This window comes from Plecotus auritus, assembly GCF_963455305.1.
Source record: "Plecotus auritus genome assembly, chromosome: 5".
Lineage (NCBI taxonomy): Eukaryota > Metazoa > Chordata > Mammalia > Chiroptera > Vespertilionidae > Plecotus > Plecotus auritus.
Window position 1 is genome coordinate 140,468,352 of NC_137776.1, and position 24,488 is coordinate 140,492,839.

The window sequence follows — 24,488 nt, forward strand, 5'->3', positions numbered from 1 at the left end:
TTTTCTTTTATTAAAAATACCAATTAGCCCTGCTAGTGTGGCTCAGTGGATTGAGCATCATCCCCATGCACCAAGAGGTCACCGGTTGGATTCCCGGTCAGGGCACATGCCCAGGTTGTGTGCTTAATCCTCAGAGGCAGCTCATCAAGGTTTCTCTCTCATCGATGTTTCTGTCTCCTTCTCCCTTTCGCTCTCTCTCAAATCAATAATACAAACATATTAAAAAATAATAATTAGACCTTAGTGCATTTCTTCCAGCATCCAAACCTGATTATACTCTCCAAGTTAACCATTTAAACTCATTTCTAGTTTTAGTGCTCCTGGTGGCTGTCCCCATGTTGCTAAAGTGAGGGATCTGTAACACTTAGCACTCTCACCTATCTTCCTCTCCGGTTTTTGGAAATTATTTTGATTTCCCCTATTGATGACTTTATGATTTTAAATAATATTATAAACTTGTATTTCTTTTTTATGTTTTGTTGTTGTTGTTGTTAATTCTCACCCAGGATATTTTTTCCATTGATTTTTTTTTTTTTAAGAGAGAGTGGAAGGAAGAAAGGGAGGGAGAGAGGGAGAGAGAAAAACATCGATGTGGGAGAGACACATTGATTGGTTGCCTCCCCCATACACCCTGACCGGGTTGGGGATGGAACCTGTACACCAGGTACATGCCCTTGACCAGGAATTGAACCACAACCCTTCGGTGTGAGGTCTGATGCTCTAACCACTGAGAAACACTGGCCAGGACTAAACTTCTATTTCTTAAATCAACTTTGTAAAGTATATCTTGACTGTCTCTTTTATAAGGTGAAGGAATCAGCACTTCGCTTTATTTCTTTCCCCCGTTCCACTTCCCAATGTTTCACAGTAACACCATTACCTTATATTGGCAGTGTTTTAATGCTTACATTTTGCTCTTAAACTATGTTATACCATTCAAACGTCGTCCATAAATTGTTTCTAAAGTAGTAAAAAACGAATAATAGCATCACTTGCACCAGGAGGTTAGCAATGGATTCTTTATTTCCAGATTCACCGGAGACTGCCATGTAACAGATGTCAGCAGCTCCCACATTTTAGCGTGCGTTAGACTGCCCAGGCAGGACGTGCAAAGCTTCTGGGTGAAAACCAGTTTTGCAACCCTTCGCTGATCTCTTCCCCCAGCCTATAAACACATTAGGGATTAAAGGGACAAATGTTTTTGAGGAAGTTACTGACTTGCTGGGGCGTTGGAGTTCCGTCTCCCCAGGGGGAGAGGTGCTTGGATGACCTGATACCGGTCCCTTGGTGGCTGACTGGGCTGAGGTCAGGCGCATGCTTGGGGGGATTTAGAGGTCTGGTTGGAGTGCCCCATGGCCTCAGAGTTAAAGACTGCAGTTGGGAAATAAATGTACTTTCACAGACCAAGCCCAAGATGCATACTTCCAACTGACAGATGCAAGAGAGAGCAGACCTGCGTAAGCTTAGATCCTGCTCCCGAGAGCCTCTTAGAGGAGTGAGGAGACCGCAGCCTGCTCAGCTTGATGCCAAAGCCAAGGGAACTGCAGGCTCAACAATGGGTGTCTCAGAGGAGCCACGGGAAGCCCCATTCGGGAGCAAGTCCTCTAAACCAGCGGTCGCCAACCAGTGGTCTGTGGTGGACCACTGGTGGTCCGTGAGGTCCGAAAGGTTGGCGACCGCTGCCCTAACACTTGCCGAGGCTAGAGGTGAACACTCAAGTGAACTCTCGCTGCCCCTTACCTTGTTTACCATCGTGCCCTGACCTCCCCCTCATCCCTTCCAGTCCCGAATGACAGGGCTGTGGCTAGCAGGCTCAGGAGAAGTGGACACAGAAAGTAGGGAAATCAAGAAGACGGCAATGCTCCCTTGCCTTTCCCCACGCAGGCTTGCTTGCTCCCTGATGAGAAGAAGAGCTGAAATTTAAATGAAGTTGCAAGTTTTGACCGGGACACAGGTCTGGACATGGTTATTGCTGAAATGAGACTTTCTGTTGCTTGCAGTGAGGAAGGACTCTTTGTATCAGATACTGACCAGAGAAGTCACGGGCCCAAACCCCAACTTCATCTAAGGGTTCAGGAAGAACTAGCCCTACAAAGTGGGCTTGATGAACATTGGTGAAGAGAGCAAAGTGGTTTTCTGTTGACCCCATGAGTCCTGCTGTTCAGGAGATCAGCTAGATTAGTTACTGTGTCACCAGGAAGAATCATCGGGCCTAGAGAGAAGGAAACGTAAGCCCTGTTGCTCAAAGGACAGTTTTTAGCAGCCAAGTCAAATCTATTGTTTTTTCTTATTCTCTGTCGTCTGCTCAGTATTATGTCACATTTAATTTGGCTCAGCTTCGGACCATGACTCTGACATATAGATTTATTTATTTTTTCCTTGAGTTTCTAAATGACTCTTTTTCTTACTGACAAAAAAGATCTCAGAGATCATCTAGCTGCTAATTTTTTAACAGCTCTATTGAGATAACATTGACATACCATACATAACATGCACCCAATTAAAGCGTACAGTTCAATTGCTGTTAGTATTTCACAGACATATGCAAAGTCACCACCAACAATTGTAGAACTTTTCATCACCTCCCAGAGAAACCCTGTACCCATTAGTAGTCACTCTTGATTTCCCCCCAATACTCCCAGTCCTAGGAAACCACTAATGCAGTTTGTCTTTATAAATTTGCCTATTCTGGGTATTTCAAATAAATGAAATTATATAATATGTGACCCTTTGTAACTGGATTCTTTCAGTTAGCATGGTTTTGTTTTGTTTTGTTTTTTAAATATATTTTTACTGGAGGGCCCGGTGCAATTCGTGCACCGGTGAGGTCCCTCGGCCTGGCCTGTGGGGATTGGGCCGAAACCAGCTCTCTGACATCCCCCGAGGGGTCCCGGATTGCGAGAGGGCACAGGCCAGGCCGAGGAACCCCACCATTGCATGATTGGGGACAGGGAGAGACCATGGGAAGGCTCCAGGGCATTTCTGGCCCATCTCGCCCAGTCTTGATCTGCTGGATCCCAGCAGCAAGCTAACCTACCGGTTGGAGTGTTTGCCCCTGGTGGTCAGTGCGTGTCATAGTGACTGGTCAAACAGTTGGTCGAACGGTTAAATGGACAATCGGACACTTAGCATATTAGGCTTTTATTATATAGGATTGATTTCAGAGAGGAAGGGAGAGGGAGAGAGAGAGAAACATCAATGATGAGAGAGAATCATTGATTGGCTGCCTACTACATGCCCCCAACTGGTGATTGAGCCTGCAATCCGGGCATGTGCTCTGACCAGAATCGAACCTGGGACCCTTCAGTCCACAGGCCAACACTCTATCCACCGAGCCAAACCGACTAGGGCTCAGTTAGCATGTTTTTCTAAGCACCCCATTTTAAAGGGTTATCCATGTTGCAGCATGTATCAATACTTTCCCCTTTCCCCCCTTTTTGTTGTTGAGTGATATATACCACATTTTATTCATCTGCTCATCAGTTCATTATTTCTACTTTGCGGCTGTTATCAATAATGCTGCAATGAGCATTAGTGTGTAAGTATTTTTATGGACATGTTTTAATTTCTCTTGGCAATATGCCTAGGAGAAGAATTGCTGAGTCATATGGTAACTCTGTGTTTAACATTTTGAGGAACTGTTTTCCAAAGCAGCTGTGTCATTTTACATTCCCATCAACAACATGTGTGGGTTTCAATTTTCTCCACATCTTTGTCAACACTTATTATTGTCTGTATTTTTTACTATGGCCATCTGTATGGGTGGTAAGCAGTATCTCATTGTGGTTTTGATTTGATGTTGAGCATCTTTTCATGTGCTGATTGGCATTTGCATGTCTTCTTTGGAGAAATGTCTAGTCAGATCCTTTGCTCATTTTTAAATTAGATTATTTGTGTTTTTATTACAAGTTCCTTGTCACATAAATTATTTGTAAATATTGTCTCTCATTCTGTGGGTTGTCTTTTTACTTTTTTGATGGTGTCCTTTGAAGCACGAAAGTTTTTAATTTTGATGAAATCCAGTTTGTTTATTTATTTATTGTGGCTGTACTACCATCTTTAAGAAGGCTGGTCTAAGCCAAGGTCACGAAGAATTTCCTCATATTTTCTTCTATGAGTTTTATTGTATTAGTTTATATCTAGGTCCCTGATCCAGTATTGGATTTCTTTTATTTTGAAGACATGTTTCTTCACACTGAGCAATTTTTAAAATTGTTTGATTAATTCCTTCCCTCAATTTGCTCTGCTCTTCTTTTCGTAGAACATCTAATCAGATGTTTGACCTCATGAATTGAGGCTCTTTGGTTCTTAACTTTTCAAAGTCTCATATTTTCTATTTCTTTGTCTTTTATATTTATACTAGAGGCCCGGTGCACGAAATTTGTGTACGGGGGTGTGTGTCCCTCAGCCCAGCCTGCACCCTCTCCAATCTGGGACCCCTCGAGGGATGTCCGGCTGCCCATTAAGGTCCGATCCTAATCCTTCCGGGATCAGGCCTAAAGGGGCAGCCGGACATCCCTCTCACAATTCAGGACTGCTGGCTCCCAACTGCTCGCCTGCCTGCCTTCCTGATTGCCCCTAACCGTTTCTGCCTGTCAGCCTGATCACCCCCTAACCACTCCCCTGCCAGCCTGATTGATGCCTAACTGCTCCCCTGCCAGCCTGATTGCCCCTAACTGCCTTCCCCTGCAGGCCTGGTCACCCCTAACTGCCCTCCCCTGCAGGCCTGATCCCTCCCAACTGCCCTCCCCTGCTGGCCATCTTGTGGTGGCCATTTTGTGTCCACATGGGGGCAGGATCTTTGACCACATTGGGGAAGCCACCTTGTGTGTTGGAGTGATGGTCAGTTTGCATATTACTCTTTTATTAGATGGGATAGAGGCCTGGTGCACGGGTGGGGCCAGCTGGTTTGCCCTGAAGGGTGTCCCGGATCAGGGTGGGGGTTCCCTTGGGGCATGGGGTGGCCTGAGCGAGGGGCCTGTGGTGGTTTGCAGGCTGGCCACGCCCCCCGGCAACCCAAGCAGAGGCCCTGGGATCTGGGATTTATTTATCTTCTATATTTGAAACTTTGTAGCCTTGAGCAGAGGCCAGGGCCAGCCAGGAAGTTTGGCTTCCTCCATCGCCGGGGAAACGCAAGCCTCCTGCTTGCTCTGTGGCCGCAACCATTTTTGTTGGGATTTATTTATCTTCTATAATTGAAACTTTTTAGCCTTGAGCAGAGGCCTGGGCTTGCCAGGGTGTGCAGGAAGCTTGGCTTCCTCCATTGCCAGGGAAACCCAAGCCTCCTGCTCGCTCCGTGGCCACAGCCATCTTGGTTGGATTAATTTGCATACTCGCTCCTGATGGGCTGGTGGGTGTAGCGGAGGGACGGTCAATTTGCATATTACTCTTTTATTATATAGGATTCTAGGTATTTTCTTAATTTTTCTTCTGCCATTCCATTGAAGTGTTTGATAATTATATCCTTTAATGTTCCGGAACTATTTTTGGATCTCTGATTATCTTTTACATAGCAGCTATTCTTGTTTTATGCATGCTGTGATTTCCCTTATCTCTTTGAAGATACAGGTTAAACACATATTTTTCCTTTTATACTTTCTGAGTAATCTATGTTTTCTTCCTGCGGGTGGTGGGGCGGGGTCTAATTATGATTTAAGAACTAGATTGGTAATATTTGTAGTCTGTAATAATAAAAAACGCATAACTGAGATGCATGTACTAGCCCACTGGACTATGAAGTGTTACTAGTGTCCTCATTCTGAAGAAACTGAGGCACAGAGAGGTTAAGTAATTTCCCCAAGGTTGCATAGTTAGAAGTGGAAGTGTTGGGGTGCAGTGTCAGTTGATCTGCCTCTAGAGTCCATGCTCTTCATCACTACCTTGCTTGTGTGGGTCTGTTTCCACAGCAGACTCGTCTGTGAGGGAGGGCTGCCTGGAGCTCTGTGCAGCTGATGGGCCTTAGTGATGGCGAGGCTTTATCTCAGGGTGTGCTTGAGAGGAGCAGACAGATGACCCTGCTTTGCCAAAAAGAAGATTTGACTCTGTAATGAATACTCCACTGGGAACTTTGCACCTCCAGGCAGATTATCCAGCTATTTTAGAAAGAAGTTCACTAGTAGGAGCTGGTAGGCAAATGCTTCTACTCTGTTACTTGTGCACCTGAAAAAAGTCTCTTCAATATTTTTTCAATGTTTTATCAGGAAAAGTCTAAAACTTACAGGAATATTGAGCAAATAACCCAGCGAATTCTCATATACCTTCCACTTGGATTCTGTAGCTGTTAACATTTTGCCATATTTGCTATGTCTACACATAAATAAGGGATTTTAATTTGAAGTATTTCAGAGTTTCAGATTTCATGGTACTTTCCCCCTATATTCTTTTCCCCCCCAGAAACATTAAAACAGTGGAATTTTATTTTGTTGAATAACTCGAGTTTACAAATATTTAGTAAATGAAGAGCAAACACTTCATTTTCCTGTCAAATAACTCTTATGAAAAAAATCATTAGTAAATAAATATCTGTGAACAGATTAAGGGTAAGATAGACTGGATAATAAGCCACCCCCTGATGTTCACACTCCCAGCATGTGACTTACTCTAACAGGGTGAAGCCGGCACTGGAGATAACTGAACTCTTATGATATGGGCATTGGGTCTCATTCTAATCATTCAAATAAGCCCAATGATAAATATTTATTTTTTGCTCATCATGGGCAGTAAACTGTACACATTTCACTGAAGGAATACTTTGATAGAAGCGCTTATTTAAGTTACATTGTGCATCACAACTATAAAAATGTCTTCAACAGTTCCATTTAACCACCATTACCTCTATATTCTTTTTCTTTTTAGAAACTTTATTTTTTATTTTTTAAATATATTTTATTGATATTTTTACAGAGAGGAAGGGAGAGGGATAGAGAGTTTGAAACATCAATGAGAGAGAAACATCGATCAGTTGCCTCCTGCACACCCCCTACTGGGGATATGCCCGCAACCAAGGTACATGTCCTTGACCGGAATTGAACCTGGGACCCTTCAGTCCACAGACCGACACTCTATCCACTGAGCCAAACCGGCTAGGGTGTATAATCTTAAGGAGGCATTCTATCCTAAAAATAAGACATTCTTCTATCTCACATAATAACATTATGACAGCTAAGAAAATGATCAGTAATTTCTTAATGTCATTTAATATTCATCTCTTATTTAAATTTCCTCAGTCACTCTAAAATGTTGTATAACTTTTTCTTAATCAAAAAGCTTTTTAACTAAAGTATGATTTGTGTGCATTTCTGTATGCATATGTGTACAGATTGATGTATCATCAAAAAGTGAATACACCTGTGTAATCTAGTTCCATTAAAAAAACACAACCTAGGGTCCTGTCAAGGTTCAGTCATTTCCTTTGATTATTTTGTCTTTAGTCTTTTGTGTTCTAAAATATTCTTCCTGCCTCTTTTTTATGAAGAGATAAGTCAAATTGGTTTATTTCTTCTTCTCCCCTCTCTCCTTTCCTTTTCCTCTTCTTCTCTTTCTCCTCTTCCTACTCATTTCTTTCCTTCTTCTCTTCCATTTTCTCCTCTTCCTTCTGCTTTTGATATGGTAAATTTCAAATGCACTTCTAATCACAGAGAAACACACAAACACCTTGTACCCATTGCTCAGCTGCTATAATCATTAACAGTTGTTCAGCTTTGTCTCATCTACACCCCTAACCATTTCTCTTTTCCCTTGCCATTGGGTTGTTTTGAAATAAAACCCAGCCTTCACAACATTTCATCCTTAACTATTTTAATATGCATAAAACACATGTCTGAGTGCTCAGTAAGGGCTGTTGACTAAAACATGAACGTGTGACCTGTCCATGTAATTGCCCCCAGCATGGTGGTTAGGATCTGAGAGGGAGTGTCTCAGAAGAGTGTTCCAGGTGGCCCAGAGGCCCAGGCTTCTGACAATCCAGCTTTGTGTGTCCCAGAATGTCACTTGCACCACTTTCTGTTGATCAAACAAGTTCCTACAGCCAGCTTAGAATCAAGGGGAAGGGAAACAGAAATTGGACTTCATCTCTTTTCCTTCCTTTCTTTTCCTTTTTGTTTAATTTTATGTGTGATTTTTAAATTTTTTTAAAACATATTTTATTGATTTTTTACAGAGAGGAAGGGAGAGGGATAGAGAGCTAGAAACATTGATGAGAGAGAAACATCGATCAGCTGCCTCCTGCACACCCCCTACTGGGGATGTGCCCGCAACCAAGGTACATGCCCTTGACCAGAATCAAACCTGGGACCCTTGAGTCCACAGGCCGACGCTCTATCCACTGAGCCAAACCAGTTAGGGCGATTTTTAAATTTTTTGATAAAATACACATAAAATAAAAATGACCATTTTTACCATTTTGAGTGTACAGTTCAGTGGCATTATGTGCATTCACAATGCTGTATAACCATCACCACTATTCATTTTTTAAATAATCCCCAATAAAATCTCTGTACCCATTCAGCAATAACTCCCTTTCCCCCTCCCCAACTGACCACCATTCCACTGTCTGTCTCTATAAATTTGACCTCATCCTATATAATAAAAGCCTAATATGCTAAGTGTCCGGTTCTCCGTTCAACCAATCAAAGCGTAATATGCCAATGATATGCTAAGGCCATTCAACCGCTAGCTATGACTTGCACTGACCACCAGGGGGCAGTCGACCAGTCACTATGATGTGCACTGACCACCAGGGGGCAGACACTCCGACCAGTAGGTTAGCTTGCTGCTGGGGTCCAGCTGATCAGGACTGAGCAAGACGGGCCAGACACGCCCTGGAGCCTTTACGCAGTCCCTCCCCTTGGGCCAACCTCCCGCATCCCTCTCCGGCCCCGATCATGCATCGTGCATTGGTAGGGTCCCTCAGCCTGGCCTGCGCCCTCTCACAATCCAGGCTGAGGGACCCCCTATCCCCCGAGTGCACGAATTCCGTGCACCAGGCCTCTAGTATAAGTATAATCATCCTTTTGTGTCTGGCTTATTTCATTTAGCATACTGTTCCCAAGGTTCATTCCCATTGTAGTATGTGTCAGTGCTTCCTTTTTAAGGCTGGAGAATATTCCATTGTATGTATTGGACTTCACATACAATGTGAACAGCTTGCGAGTACAGAGAGGGAAGGACTTCATGGCAGACATATTCGGAGATTGTTCTCAAGAGCTGTGATCTTCATTGTTGGGGAATCATAAGGTCTGACTCTTTAACCTGCTGAGTCTTGAGAAGCTAACCACAGCAGAGAAGAGGCCAGAAGCAAGAACAGAACACAAATTAGAGAAGTACAAAGAAAAGGAAAAAAAGAATAATGGAGTAAAGAGAGTAGAGTATCAAGAATCATAGGTCAGCAGTTTTGTTTAAACCTAACTTTCTGTTTTCTTCCTTATCTTCAAATCCAACTTTACTTCTGCCAGCTGATTCCTGAGGGCCATACTGGACCACATTCCTGACCCTTTCACCTGATTTGTATAGCAGATCTGATGTGTCATGTCATCCTCTGATTATTTCTTTTGAGATTCTCATTCGGATGTTAGTCTCCTGGTCGCAGTCTCATTCCTGACAAGAACCTGTTAATTTAGGGATGGCAGAGCTAAGCTGTATTGGGGAATTACAGAGCCAGGCACATGCTAAGGACCTCCCCTTTTTTCTTACGCCCGATTGCTTAGCTCATGAGAAAAGTCACTTTTCCTAAGAAATGAGGGGCGATGAGCTGGAAGGGAGCCCTGGGAGACGGGGGAGGTGCAAGAGATCAGGGCGAAGAGTCCTGGCAGGACAGAATTCCCCTTTCACACGCACGGAGACGGGAAAGTAACCCCTGAGACCTGTACATTTTCACCAGAATTAGTGACTCATCTTGAAACTGTTCTCCAACGGATGAAGATTTAGTGGAGTGGGGAAGAAGCCTTCTCCCATTGAAAAAGCAATTGGAAATATATTTTAAACACTTTAACTTCAGGACAAGCACAACCTGAGTAAATCTGACACTTAGCATCTTTGAGAGGAAAGAGAGACAGCTGGTTCTGTCCGCAGCCGTGAGCCTGTGTTTGGCTTGCTGGCAAGAAGCAGTCTGAATGTTAGTGATATGCCTGCCAAGTTTCTGGAAGACGTTTCAGGGGTGTCAACGGGAGTAAGTTCTCTTGGGATCTGAGGATTAAAGCCACACAGACAAACCAAGTCAGTGCCTGTGTGAGCTCCCAAAACAGGTTCCAAGCAGCCAGAGTCTGGGCTTTTGAGTGACTGTGATTTACTATGTTTTGTTGGTTTCCGTGGTGCTGGGGGGTCAATCAGAAACATTCATTTTTGTTAAACTACTTCAGAAAAGTCTGAGTATGGTGTCCTGTCCTCATTCCCCACCCCCCTCAGTGTCATTGTGTTGTATTCAGATAACTTTGCTCAGGATTCTACATCTTTGTATTAAAATACTTCCCCAAACCGAGGTTAAAATTTTAAATGTTAAGAGTCAAATAAGCAGTTATATGAACTGTCATGGGTTCTGTGGAATTTGTCTTATCCATTTGTCTTATCAGTGACTAATCAGTGGTTTGGAGCTTGGACTCTATGTCTCCAAAAAACACAGAAGTTAAAATGCCAGCCAGGTCACACGGCGTTCTTGTTTTAAAGGGAAAGTGTAACCTGAATTCTAAGGACAGGCTGCTTTGTCCTCCCCCCGCCCCCGGCCCCACTGCTGCCCCCTACAATCCTTCCCATCTTTCTTCCTCAGGAAGTGGTGAGTTCCCACCAGAGCAAAGGTGGCAACCATTTTCATACAAGCAATGGTAGTGGATTCGGTGCTTGCCTTTCAGGGCCTGCCTGTAGATGTTCCAGAATATTAGTAAGAACGCATGACACCCCCATGTAGTGTTTACCATAAAGTATCGATTTTTCTTTCATTTGTTCACTGAGTGATTGTGGGATTCATTCATTCAGTATTATTTAAGACCACCTATGTGTTAGGGTCCTTGGTCAAATTTTGTGCCCCACTGGAGAAAGTGTATATTGTTTTACATTTGTTTTGAGCAGTATGAAAGACTGCATTGGGGTGGGGGAGCGGGCAAGCAGGGAAGGCATAGTGATTAAATGAGTACCAGTGATATTTTCTTAGGAAATTACAAAAATGAATGACATTGTGAAAGAAAATAATTCTGAAACAGTATTTTTTTTTATTTTTTATTGAATTTATTGGGGTGACACTGGCTAACAAAATTATACAAGTTTCACGTGCACAGTCTACAACACATCACCTGTACATTGTATTGTGCTTTCACCACCCCACATCAAGTCTCAGTCCATCACCATTTATTCACCCTCTACCCTCCCCCACTTCCCTCCACCCCTACCCCCTCCGGCAATCACCGCACTGTTGTCCAGATAGCTCAGTTGGTTAGAGCAGGGGTCGGCAAACTCATTAGTCAACAGAGCGGCAAACCGCGGCTGGCTCGCGAGCCGCGGTTTGCCGACCACTGGGTTAGAGCATCATCCTGATATGCCAAGGTTTCAGATCTCCCCTCCCTCCCTCCCATTCTTCCCTATTCTCTCTCTCACCCCGCCCCCGACCTCTCCAATCAATTAAAAAAATGTGTCAAGAATAAAAAAAAAATATGAGTTTTTAAAATTCAAAGCCTTTGAGTTTTTCCTCATGAGGAATTTGATGAGCTTTTGATATTTAAATAGAAACACACACACACACACACACACACACACACATCCACTAATCCCATTAATCTCCCAAAGGCCCCACCTCCTAATACCATCATCTTGGGGGTTAGGATTTCAACATATATGGGGGATAGGATACAAACATTCAGGCCATAGCACAGAGTTTTACTCCATTTATGAATATACATAATCTGTTCATCCATTCTCCTATTCTTGGGACCTTTGCATTGTTTCCAGGTTTTGGTTAGTGTGAATCCATTGCTGCAAACATTCTTGTGTGTCTTCTTGTGGACATATACATTGATTTGTCTTGAGTATAGGATGGTGTCTGTTTAACTTCATTAGAAACTGCTAATAGTTTTTCACAGTGGTTGTACCATTTTCTAATCGCTTCTTAGGCTCTTGAACAGTCCTCTTTTTAGGTTTACTTTCTTTTCCAGAAGTATATGCAGCCGTAAGAACATTTGAAGATTCTGAGGAGTAAATCCTATTAAGTTTTGGCTTTCCTCATTGCTATTGTGTGATTCACTTTTCTCAGGACTGAGTCAATTCGCACTTGCCCATGGCTTTCTAGCTTCTAAAATGCTATTGCTCTTTCCCCATTTGCTTTGTTTTTATGTATTTCTGCATTTAAAATTTTTCTTTTACTGCCATTTTAATGTGCTTTCAGGAATTAGTAGGACTAAATGCTTATGTTCAACTCATCATTTTAAAGCTATTCATTTTTTAACTACTCTATGTGATTACTGGAACAATTTAAACATGCATAGTTGAGTTTTAGTTGCATCTTGAGCTTGGAGCACTAGGGAAATAAGCAAAATAAAAGTGCTGGGCAGTGGGAAAGGTCAACCTATTTATTGTATCAAAAAAGACATTGGGAGAGACAAAATGGCGGCGGAATAGACGGACGTGTCCTGAGCCTTGTCCCGGAGCAAATAGAGGGAGCAGCTGAAACGAGTGGAATCCAGCCCGAATTGGCAAAGGAGGCACAGCTGAAAACAACTCTAAGACCATGTGGATTCCTGCAACAGAGAGGAATTGACAGGTCTGCTCCAATCACGAAGACAAGAGGAGAAACAGTCCAGAGATGGAAGACGCTGACGACGCCTTGCCACGCTAGCAGTCAGCAGCTGTGCGTCGCAGCAGGTTGCCTAGGACCAAACCAGAGCGGGTTGGACCTGCATTGCCACCATGTGCCCACCATCCAGATATCATTGCTGACATGTACACATAAGGAACTGTTTGACATTGAAACGGGGACTCAGAACTGTTGGACATTGAAATTGGGACTCAAACATTTTTTGTTATTATATGTTTATTTCTAGTCTGCAGAGGCAAGATTTTTTTAAAGGAAAGAAATGGGGAAAAAATACAGAGGCAAAGAAGCATTGAACAGACTATCAAACTACGGCGGGAAGGCAGGGGAGGTTGCGGGGGGCACTGTAAGAGATCAACCGAAGGACTTGTATGCATGCATATAAACATAACCAATGGATACAAGACACTGGCGGGGGTGGGGGGCAGGTAAAGGCATGTACTGGGGGGTAGGGGAAGCCGGGGGGAGGTCAATGGGGAAAAAAAAAGGAGACATATGTACTACTATTTGTAATACTTCAAACAATTAAAAAAATTAAATTAAATTAAAAAAAAAAGACATTGAATAATACCAAGCGGTTACAGGCATAATTATTTAAGGCTATTATGTGATGGGGATTATGAGGAACTTTTAGCAGGTAGGAATAGGCAAATTGAAGATGTTGTTTCTTCTTGATAGCCTCAGGCTCCACAAATATTTTTTTTTCACAAATATTTTTTTTATAGGGTCATTTAATTGAAATCTGGAATGAACAGAAGGCACAATTGCAAAAGGTCAGATTTGAGTTGAATTCCAAATACTGACTTGAAGAACAAAATGCCTTTTGCATCAAGCTACCTGATATATAAGTATCATAAAATACTCATGGTTCAAGTTATTGCTGGAAGTATTCCACTGTCTATTCTCCTGTTGTTGGATATTTGAGTTCCTTTTATTTTTTTGGTCTAATATGAATAAAGGTGTTGTAAATAGCTTCTGTAAGTCCTTTTGTGGGCAGTTGCACTTATTTCTCTGGGTCTATTTCTAGGAGTGGAATTGCAGGTCATATGGTAGGTACATATATTCAGAAATTTTAAAAATTAAAATTGTATTTTAGAATAGTTTTAGATTTACAGAAATTTTGTAAAGATAGTACAGAGAGGTTCTATATCCTCATACCCAGTCTCCCCTATTATTTTTTAAATCATTACAGTTGAGAGTATTACAGATGACCCCCCTTTTTCAGTTTTCTCTAGTATTGACACAATGAATGAACTAAAGGTACATTAGTCACAATTAATGAGCCAATATTGGTACGTCATTATCAACTAAAATATATACTCTCCAGCTTTCCTTAGCTTATACCTATCGTCCTTTCTCTGTCCAGGATCCCACCCAGGACACCTTGTTACATTTCGTTGTCATGTCTGTGAAAGTTTCTTAGACTTTCCTTGATTTCGATGTTCTCCACTGTTTTGAGGAGTCCTTGTCAGGCACTTGGTAGAACGTGCCTCAGTTGAGATTGTCGGCTGTTTTTCTCATGAACAGATGGAGGTTATTATGAATGTTGGGGAGGAAGACCACAGAGGTAGAACGCCATTTTCATCATATCATATGAAGGGTGCATACCATCAGTAGGATGTATTAGTGATGTTAACCTTGGTCACCTGGTTGATACTGTGTTTGTCAGGTTTCCCCCCTGGAAAGTTACTTCTCGATCCTTTTCAGCCCACATTTATGGTGTAGGGAGTTGAGGGTAGAGTATCCCCATAAATTATTTGGAATTCCTCTGCATGGGAGATTTATATTTAATTTCTAAGCAATTGAAATACAGTTTTCTAAAGTGGTGGTACATTTTGTACCCAGACAGGCGATGTCTGAGTGTCGATGCACTCCTCATTCTCACCAACACTTACTGTTGTCCATCTTTTTTATTTTAACCACTAGAGGCCTGGTGCACGAAATTCATGCTCCGGGGAGGGGGGCCTCAGCCCAGCCTTCACCCTCTCCAATCTGGGACCCCTTGAGGGATATCTGACCGCCCGTTTAGGCCTGATCCCGGTGTGATTGGGCCCAAACGGGCAGTCGGACATCCCTCTCACAATCCAGGACTGCTGGCTCCCAACCGCTCACCTGACTCTGACTGATTGCCCCTAACTGCTTCTGCCTGCCAGCCTGATCACCCCCTAACCACTCCCCTGCCAGCCTGATTGACGCCTAACTGCTCCCCAGCCGGCCGGATTGCCCCTAACTGCCCTCCCCTGCCGGCCTAGTCACCCCTAACTGCCCTCCCCTGCTGGCCTGGTCACCCCTAACTGCCCTCCCCTACAGGCCTGGGCCCCCCACAACTGCCCTCCTCTGCCTGCCCGGTCACTCCTAACTGCCCTCCCTGCTGGCCTGATTGCCCACAACTGCCCTCCCCTGCAGACCTGGTTCCCCCCAACTGCCCTCTCTGGTGGCCTGATTGCCCACAACTTCCCTCCCCTGCAGGCCTGGTCCCCCCACCAACTGCCCTCCCCTACAGGCCTGGTCCCCCCCCAACAGCCCTACCTGCAGGCTTGGTCCCCCCCCAACTGCTCTCCCCTGCAGGTCTGCCCCCCCAACTGCTCTCCCCTGCAGGTCTGCCCCCCCAACTGCCCTCCCCTGCAGGTCTGCCTCCCCACAACTGCCCTCCCCTGCAGGCCTGGTCCCCCCCAACTGCCCTCCCTTGATGGCTTGGTCACCCCTAACTGCCCTCCCCTGCAGGCCTGGTCCCCCCAACTGCCCTCCCCTGCAGGTCTGGTCCCCCCAACTGCCCTCCCTTGATGGCCTGGTCTCCCCCAACTGCCCTCCTCTGCCGGCCTGGTCACCCCAACTGCCCACAATTGCCCTTCCCTGCCAGCCATCTTGTGGTGGCCATCTTGTGTCCATATGGGGGCGGCCATCTTGTGTCTTGGAGTGATGGTCAATTTGCATATTACTCTTTTATTAGATAGGATTCTTGTTGGTGTAAAGTGGTATCCCATTATAGTTTTAATTTGCATTCATGATCATTAATGATGTTGACACATTTTCATGCTCTTATTGGCCAGTCCTTTATCTTCTTACGTTAAATACATGTTCCAGTCTTTTGCCCAGTTTTGTTTGTTTGTTTTAGCTAATGATAACGTGCCTGGGGCAGGGAGGGGTAAGGGAAGGGGAAGGGGAAGGCACGGGCAGGCATGCCCCTGGGAGAGAGAGCACCTGCCCAATTTTTACTTTGGGTTGTCTGCCTTTCTGTTTTGAGCTGAGGAGTAATTTGTATATTCTGGAAAAGGTTCTTTGTTCAACATAGGCATGATATATTTTCTCCCAGTCTGGGGCTTGCCTGTTGACTGTTTAAGTGGAGTCATTTGATGAGCTGGATTTAAGATTTTAATGATGGAGTTTGGGGTCTAGCGTTGGGTGATGGACTCTCACCCATTCTATATCTGCTGCTGCTGAGCCTTAGGCATGAAGATTAGTGGTGTGCTTTCTTTTCAAAGCCTCTGATGTTGTGGTAGATACAGCAGTGGTTACTGGTGCCACTCTGTCTGACTGCTGATTGGGCGAAGGGTTTGAGGGGCAACCGAGGGAAATTCCAATCTTATCAGGAGAGGCGCAGCCCGTGTCACTCAGAACTGAAAAAGGGCTCATCTTTATTTTCACGTGTCTACTGCAATTTCTGGCTAGTAATGGCTCTGAGCTTCTTGATTTCCCTGGGTTCCATTTACATTCTAGAATTCTCCATTTGTCTACTTATCATTGATTCTGCAAACTCAGGAAAATAACAACGGCTCAAGGAGAACATGAGAACATCACTATTGCTTATTGCATTGTACAGATAAAAGATAGGGGCAGAACTCCCTTATCTGAAAAGGGGGGGGGGGGGGCGGAAATAGGGACATGAAATTATTGAGAACATTTGAAATGCACTGGCATTCCTGAGCACATTTTAAACATTCTAAAAGTGTGGGGGGGGGGGGGAGTTTTTAAAACTAAAACCATGGTCTGACTTTTAAAAAAAATGCTTCCTCTAGGAAGAGAATGTGAGTTTGTTTTATTTAGATAAAACCCTCTCTGAATTTAGCTGCCATCTTTTTCTAACTACCTATTTTCTTGCCATTTCAGGTCAACCTCTTCGTGCTGCTCTCTGTGGTCTGTGTCCTCTTAAATCTAGCTGGGTTTATCCTGGGCTGCCAAGGGGCCCAGTTCGTGTCCAGCGTGCCCAGGTGTGATTTGGTAAGCAGTCCCGAAACGCCACTGTGCACCGGGCTGACCCCGCCTGTCTGGCTCACATTGGGTGCCAGTGTGTAGCTGGCAGCATGGATGCACCAGGCAGCCTCTTAAAGTGAAACCTGAAGTTGGTAAAAGGAAGCTGTCTGCTAATTATTTTACTCAGGCTGTCAGTTATTTTGTTCTAGGCAGGGGCCAGCCAGCAGAACCCCAAGCCCCAGTAATTCAGTGCATCGTTAGTTAACTGGTGGATTAGGTACTGACTGTCAGTATTTATCTGCTCTCATATAAAGAGGAAAAATGGGTATTATCAGAATACAAGTCAGCAGGCCTTTATCCACAACCTTGGGAGGCAAGGGGTATTTCAGATTTCAGAGTTTTCCCAATTTTTAGAAGATAAATGTGACATATAGACTGTTTATTCTGTAGCACCCCAGTGGAATCTGGGACAGCGGCTGTAACAGAAACTTTTAAGGTTTCAGAATTGAGTATAAGAGCTCGTGGACCTGTACCATCTCTGAATTTTTCAAAAATATTTTTGTATAGTTATGTTTTTTGTGGGCCTGGTTTTATTTCTCTTGAGTAAATATATATACACACACAGGTAGAACTGCTGGGTTGTGAAATAAATGTATGTCTAACTTCATAAAAAAACTTCCTAAATAAATACTTTTAATTTAAAATGTATAGCAGTTCCTGTAATAAAGGGCTTCAGCTCACATTTCTCCAGTGACCCTCCTCCAGCAACAAGTGTCTTTCATTTTTTGCCAGTCTCCTGGGACTGACGTGAGATCTCCTCCTTACTTTAGGTGGCAGTTCCTTAGTTGCTAAAGATGCATCGCCACTTTTTAGGCAGCTTCCCAGAAGATTCTGATGTGCAGCGAGGGTTGAGAACCACAGTACTGGTTGATGGCGGGAGGAAGGAGTAGATCTAACAGCCAGTGTCAAGGTTGAAGAATGGATGTTGTTCACTTAGGCTTGGGGAGACTTGACCAGGTTTGTGGAGGTAGGTTAAAGAGATTGAGGAGAAGTTAAGGTACGTTTTTAGAAACCTTGGGCAGAGATGGGATTAGGAGGGGAGGTGAAGGATCAGGACCAGGGAGAACACAGAATACAGAAGGCACAGTTGTCTAGAATTATTTTGCACAGAGCCTGCGGGTTTCTTGTACCAGCTGGGCATGGTCATTGATATTCATCATTATTTGCAGAGTGATTAAACTTTCAAATAGTCTTGTTTAAAGGGATTAACCTTCATACATCTGGAAAATTTTGCCGTCCACACTGGCTCACCCCAAAGGTTTCTGTATATTTGAATGTCGGGCGTTGTGTGAATAATGCAGCCGTGTGTGTAGCCCATATAGGCCTGGTTTCTCTCTTAACGGAATGCCTTGTATCAAGAATGGACTTGTGGGAAGGGAGGACTTTATAAAATGACATCTCGTCTTACCTGAGGGAGGTATAATCCTTCGATATGATCTTGAGAATTACAGAAATACTGTGTCGTGTTGGAAAAAGTGAGCTGGGGTCCTGCTTGGGGAGGAGAGGGCCTTGTGTACATGGGCAGAATGGAGACACACACAGAATGTATCATCTCTGTTAGCTGCCTGTTTGTTACTACTAAACAGTGCTGCCTGCACTGAAACAGGGAGCTCCCAGCTGGAGACTTTAAAGGAGGAAGACCTTTGAGAGTAATATTTACCTGCAGAATTTAATTATGGAAGAGGGGCCAAGAGACAGCCAGCGATCCCCAAGAGGAAAGGAAAGTTCCAACCCACCTAGACCCAGCCTAGAGAAATCCTGTCCGAATAGCCACAGTGGTTTTCCCTTCGAAGGCAGGAATCTAGGATGCATCTTCAACAATGTGAGAATGGAAGAATTCACATACAGACAGCTCAGTGCCTGTGTGTGTGTGTGGGGGGGGGGGTGGACTTGGGTGTGAGAGCATTGCTGAGATCATCTCTGTGGACAAACTAGGAAAGGAAAGAAACCAAATGGGAATGAATGGACAGATGATGGAGTCCATCAAGGTAACTTTGGTTGTAATTCTTTTTATCACAGGCAGCATTTACGTTAAAATCTGGGCATCAGTGTTTGATATAATAATACATCCTTTCAATGTAGTTTAAGGACAAGGAATCCATGGAGTTCTGGAAGAGGCAAAACTAATCTATGTAGAAAAAAATCAAAACCTTGGTTGCCTTTAGAAGGGTGTGGGCAGGGATTGATGGGGAAGGGGCGTACTCTCATCGTCATGTTCTCCATGTTGATAGGGTTTGGGTTACACAGGTGTATGCATTGCTCAAAATTCCTCAAATGGTACGCTTAACATTTGTGTATGCAAATTTTGTGTGTATATAAATTTGCAAAAAAAGAAAAACTATAACCAAACCAAAAAACCCCCCCAAAACTGTGTAATCCAATAGTGGAATTTTTCCTTTAGCTTCCTAGTCAATTTTTTCCTAATTTTCAAAACTACCGTGAAATTTATTACTATGGCTAGAGAGGGTAAAAATCTTCATTCAATAAGAAAAAAAAATTTTTTTTCTGATCAGTGAAGTTATCACTTCAAATAAATAAAACATTGAAGATGTGAACTAAGAGATCTCTTTAAGTACAGATGGTTTAGAGCTACTGTTCACCAAAATGTACCATCTGCTTGTTACAGGCACACGGTAGACTGAGTTTCCTTGCCCTCTTGGAGTTTAGTGGGGACAAATTAGGTAAAGGGTTGAGTGTCATCGCCAAGAGGAAGATTTATGCCACGGTTGCCAGATTTAGCAAATAAAAATACAGGACAGGACATTAATTAAATTTGAATGTAAAACGAACAGCTAACTTAGACCAGTGGTCGGCAAACTGCGGCTCACAAGCCACATGCGGCTCTTTGGCCCCTTGAGTGTGGCTCTTCCACAAAATACCACGGCCTGGGCAAGTCTATTTTGAAGAAGTGGCTTTAGAAGAAGTTTAAGTTTAAAAAATTTGTCTCTCAAAAGAAATTTCAATCGTTGTACTGTTGATATTTGGCTCTGTTGACTAATGAGTTTGCTGACCACTGGCTTATACTGTAAACATGTCTCATGCAATATTTGGGACATACTTATACTAAAAAATGGTCTATTATTTTTTTCAAATTTAACTAGGTGTCTTGCATTTTATTTGACAACCCTACTTTAAGTGCCAATGTGCAATTTATCTTCTGTTCTCCATTTCTTTGGCATAGCAATGATTAATCCTGAGATGGTAGATACTCTATCAACCTGGGTCTCTAAGTTAATTTGATGAGCAGAGTCCCCTGCTGACTTAAATGGACATGTGGCATGTTCAAAAAATAACCTTGTTTGGTTAAGCCACTGGAAATTGGGGGCTGGTTGTTAGCACAGCATACCAAAGCCTGTCCTGACTGATACAGACTCTGCCTGACCCTAAACCCTGCCTTATCTCATTCTGTAGAATTGGTGCTCCATGGTGTAGCCTGTGTATTTTTTATTAATAATGAAATTATTATTCTGCCTTTTCCCCCTTTAAGGTGGACTTAGGTGAAGGCAAGATTTGCTTCTGTTGTGAAGAATTTCAACCAGCCAAATGCACAGACAAAGAAAATGTCTTGAAACTCTTCCCGGTTCAGCCTTGTAGTGCGGTTCACCTTCTACTTAAGGTATTTTGAATGAATTCCTTATCCCAGCAATAAAAACACTACAGAGCCCCAAAAAAGCAAAGTTACTTGTTACCTCCCTCAAATAGTTATGCTGCTGAAAGCAGATGTGAACAACCCCTCATCGGTGACTCAGAGACAGAATTGAACACATAAAGAGTCATATATTATTGTGTGTCTCTTACATTGTGTATGGACGGCTTTCTTTGTGTTCAAGAATTATAAAATAGTAAAAAAAATGTAAAGGAGTGTGTATATATATATGTATATATATATACACACACATATATATATACACATACACACACACACACACACACATACACACATACACGCACATGATGTAGCTTTTAGCAAACCCTTTAAATTGCTTGCCCATTTGCCATTGTTCTGATGCTCCTAGGTAGGTGTAAGTGAGTCTTGTGGGCTGTTGAGTGCTATCGTTCTGGGACACACACTTAGGAGAGATATTGGCCAGAAGACACAGGAGAAATTCAAGCACTTTACCTCTTGTTTAATAGGGAACAACTATAATAAGCAAAAGAGATTAAAACCAAATGATCCCAGTTGAAGACAAATACAAAATTAACCTTTATTAGGGAATTGGATAAAAATGGTGTCCTGCCTTAAGGCCCATCAGCCCAGGGAGTGACAAGATCAGTTGGTGAGCTGGGAGGTACTAGCTTTTGGATAGTCTACCACTCATGGCTTTCTTTAGTTAGACCTTTGTTTTGAGTTTATTTGTGGGGGAGGAGGAATCTCTGAGCAGAGGAAGAAGCTGCCAGCTCTCTGGATTATGCAGGATGTAAAAATGGCTTCTTTCTTTGGCTTCTGGAGTTTTGGTAGCTGAGTCACCCCCAAACTTCCTGAGCCAGGACTTAGCTTAGGGAAAGCCCCACTAAGGAGCCAGGACTGTGGCAACAGAAACTTGGAATCTCCTTTGCTGCTATTCTGAGATGTGTGTTTAGAGGAGAGAAGCCCTGTTTACACTCGGGCGGCCTGCCCCCTCCCTTGTCCTAGTTGTGTGCCCTGGGCAGCTCTGCCAGTAGCTCCTGAAATAGAATCAGTGGCCACAGATGCAGAAGCAAGCTATCCTGGCGCAAGGCTGTGGGAGGGGGAGGCTGGGAATTGATGTCACTGGAAACTCCAACTTCAGAAGAGAAACTCACTGCTTTCTTGGAGGGAATGTTTCCAGACAGTGCCCTGCTGCTTACAGAGAGAAATCATGTAGTATCTGGTCTTTCCGGGACAGGAAGCTTCTAAGATAAGTTTTTAAATTAAGAAGTACACACCATTGCGTGAATCATAATAATTACCAGCATTAAAAAAAGCCTCACCTGAGGATATGTTCACTGATTTTAGAGAGAGAGGAAAGAGAGAGAGGAACATTGATCAGTTTCCTCTGTACCCATCCCTACTGGAGATAAAACCCACAACCTAGGTATGTGCCCTGACTGGGAAATGGAACCCAGGATGTTTTGGGTGTACAATGCTCCAACCAAACCGAGCCACCTGGCTGGGCATCACTAGCATTTTGGGGGTTGGGGGGGCTGGTAATTCCTTTACATGAATTTTCTAATGAGAATTATATTATGGGGACAGCAGTGTTATTCGTTCTTTTTACAAGTTTTTATATTGCATCTGGTCATCTGCTTTCAAGTACTCAGTGGCGTCTCTGTTTCCTTGTCCTAGAAAGTCCTTTTTGCGCTGTGTGCCTTGAACGCCCTGACCACCACCGTCTGTTTGGTGGCCGCCGCCCTTCGCTACGTCCAGATCTTTGCCGCCAGGAGGTCCTGCAGCGTAAGTCCCTGCGAGGTGGAAACGCCAACTGTGATTCTGCGGAACCGGCCCAGGACTTTTCTGGGCGGATTGCTTCTCTCCCCGAGCCTCCGGGGTGCAGGCTGCTGACTAATGCGGTGCTGTTTCGTTAGGATGAATCCCAGATTTCTGCCGAGGAAGTGGAAGAGCAGGGACGCATCCCAGACCCCGACGACTTCGTGCCACCGGTGCCTCCCCCTTCCTATTTCGCCACATTTTACTCGTGCACACCCAGGATGAACCGCAGGTCGGTTTCTAAGCCCCCACCTCACCCAGTTCTCTGAGGGGTGCTCTTAGTTTGGAGGACTGGAGCTCTGGACTTTTCTCCTAAATCTGGACAGGTTGTGTTATTTGGGGGGATTTTAAAATTTCTTTCTTTCTCTCTCTCTCTCTCTCTCTCTCTCTCTCTCTCTCTCTCTCTCTCTCTCTCTCTCTCTTTGATAAACTGCATGAAACCAAAGAAAAGTCAGACCTTGACCTAAGGATATACTTTTTCAATTTCAATTAGCTTCCCAGGAAAACTGACACCCAGGGAGATAACGGCTGTAATTTGACATGATTGAGAGCTGCGTTGCCCTGGAAACGTGCTCAGTTAGGCCAAATTGATGTTCATTATAACACCATCAGCAGGTCCCCAAATCATGCAGTTCTTCCCAGCCATTAAAAAATGATGAATTATTAATTACTTCTCTCTGGTCTAGAAAAAATAGACGCTAGACTTACTGTCGTTTTCAAATTCTAGCTCCAAATTTGATTGTTTCTTTATTTTATTTTATATATATCTTTTTAAATCCTCACCCGAGGATATTTTTCCATTGATTTTTAGAGAGAGTGGAAGAGAGAGGGAAAGACAGAGAGAAATATCAATGTGAGAGAAACACTTCGGTTGCCTCTTGCACGCAACCCGACCAGGGCCTGGGCTGGGGAGGAGCCTGCAGCCCAGGTATGTGCCCTTGACCTGGGAAACTTCGGTCCACAGACCGACCCTCTATCCACTGAACCAAACCAGCTAGGGCTGATTATCTGTTTCTTAACTCTAAGGAATTATTATTTGAAGAATGAAATGCTGTAATCCTTCCTCTGATTGTTACCAAGTGCTGGAATTGTAACTCTCTAAGAAATGACTTCATTGACTTCATTCATTCAACAAACATTTAATCCATTCTGTTGCTTACTAACTAATCACTGTGCTGAGTTATTGAGATTCACAATGAGTGAGATCCACCCCCTCTGCATATGGAGGAACTCACAGCCCAGGCCCTGCAGAGGGAGTGTGGTTAGGACCCAGTAAGTGGTGCTCAGAGGGGAGAACTTACGTGCACCCAGGAGGACCCTGCCCTGGGTGGGCCACAGGGAGCTTGAAGGAAGAGTCAGCCGGTCAGGGTTGGCGTCCTGGACAAGGTGATCTTAAGCTGAACTTAGAGGATAAACAAAACCATATGTAAGCTTCCAAAGAGAAACTCTGAATTCTACAGTAAGACGAGTGTCTTTAGCTTGATATTCAGAGGCCCAGGAATTTTTAATTTTTAATCTCAGAGGTACAGGTGGAAGGTTGTCAAATTTGGTGCCAGACATGGTTTTTGGGAATCCATTTTCTAGTGCTTGGGGCAGCCAAACGTGACCCTGGAACAGGTCGCCAGGGGGAGCTTCCGCCAGATGCTGTTAATGCTCTCTTCCTTGTGTTAGAGTTATACCTAAACCCCACCTCCAGGCCCCCCACCTGGCCACCCACCTAGGTGGAGGTAGAGATGACCACAGAGCCAGAGCGGGAGGCTGCTGGCGGGTCGGATGGGCTGGGGTGGCCCGAGGAACTGAACACTTGAAGCTTCTGGGGCCAAGACAGCCTCCTTAGTCTCTTAGGAAATGAGCCCAGAATTATAGGGGCCATAGAGACAGCCACAAAACCCATATTTTTTGTGCACGTTAGGACACGTTTGCTAAAACCTTAGCCCAGTGGTTGCCAAACCGTAGCTCACAAGCCACATGCGGCTCTTTGGCCCCTTGAGTGTGGCTCTT

General features: G+C 43.9%; 1 protein-coding gene across 2 annotated transcripts in view; it reads left to right on the forward strand.

Moving 5' to 3' along the window:
• Positions 1–24,488, forward strand: part of ENTREP1 (endosomal transmembrane epsin interactor 1) — a 65,869-nt gene that overhangs the window by 26,710 nt on the left and 14,671 nt on the right. For both annotated transcript variants that reach the window (XM_080669203.1, XM_080669204.1), the window contains exons 3-6: positions 16,898–17,008; positions 20,529–20,657; positions 22,347–22,454; positions 22,586–22,719. In XM_080669203.1, the coding sequence (XP_080525329.1) occupies positions 16,898–17,008; positions 20,529–20,657; positions 22,347–22,454; positions 22,586–22,719 (482 nt within the window). The remainder of the gene's footprint in view (positions 1–16,897; positions 17,009–20,528; positions 20,658–22,346; positions 22,455–22,585; positions 22,720–24,488) is intronic.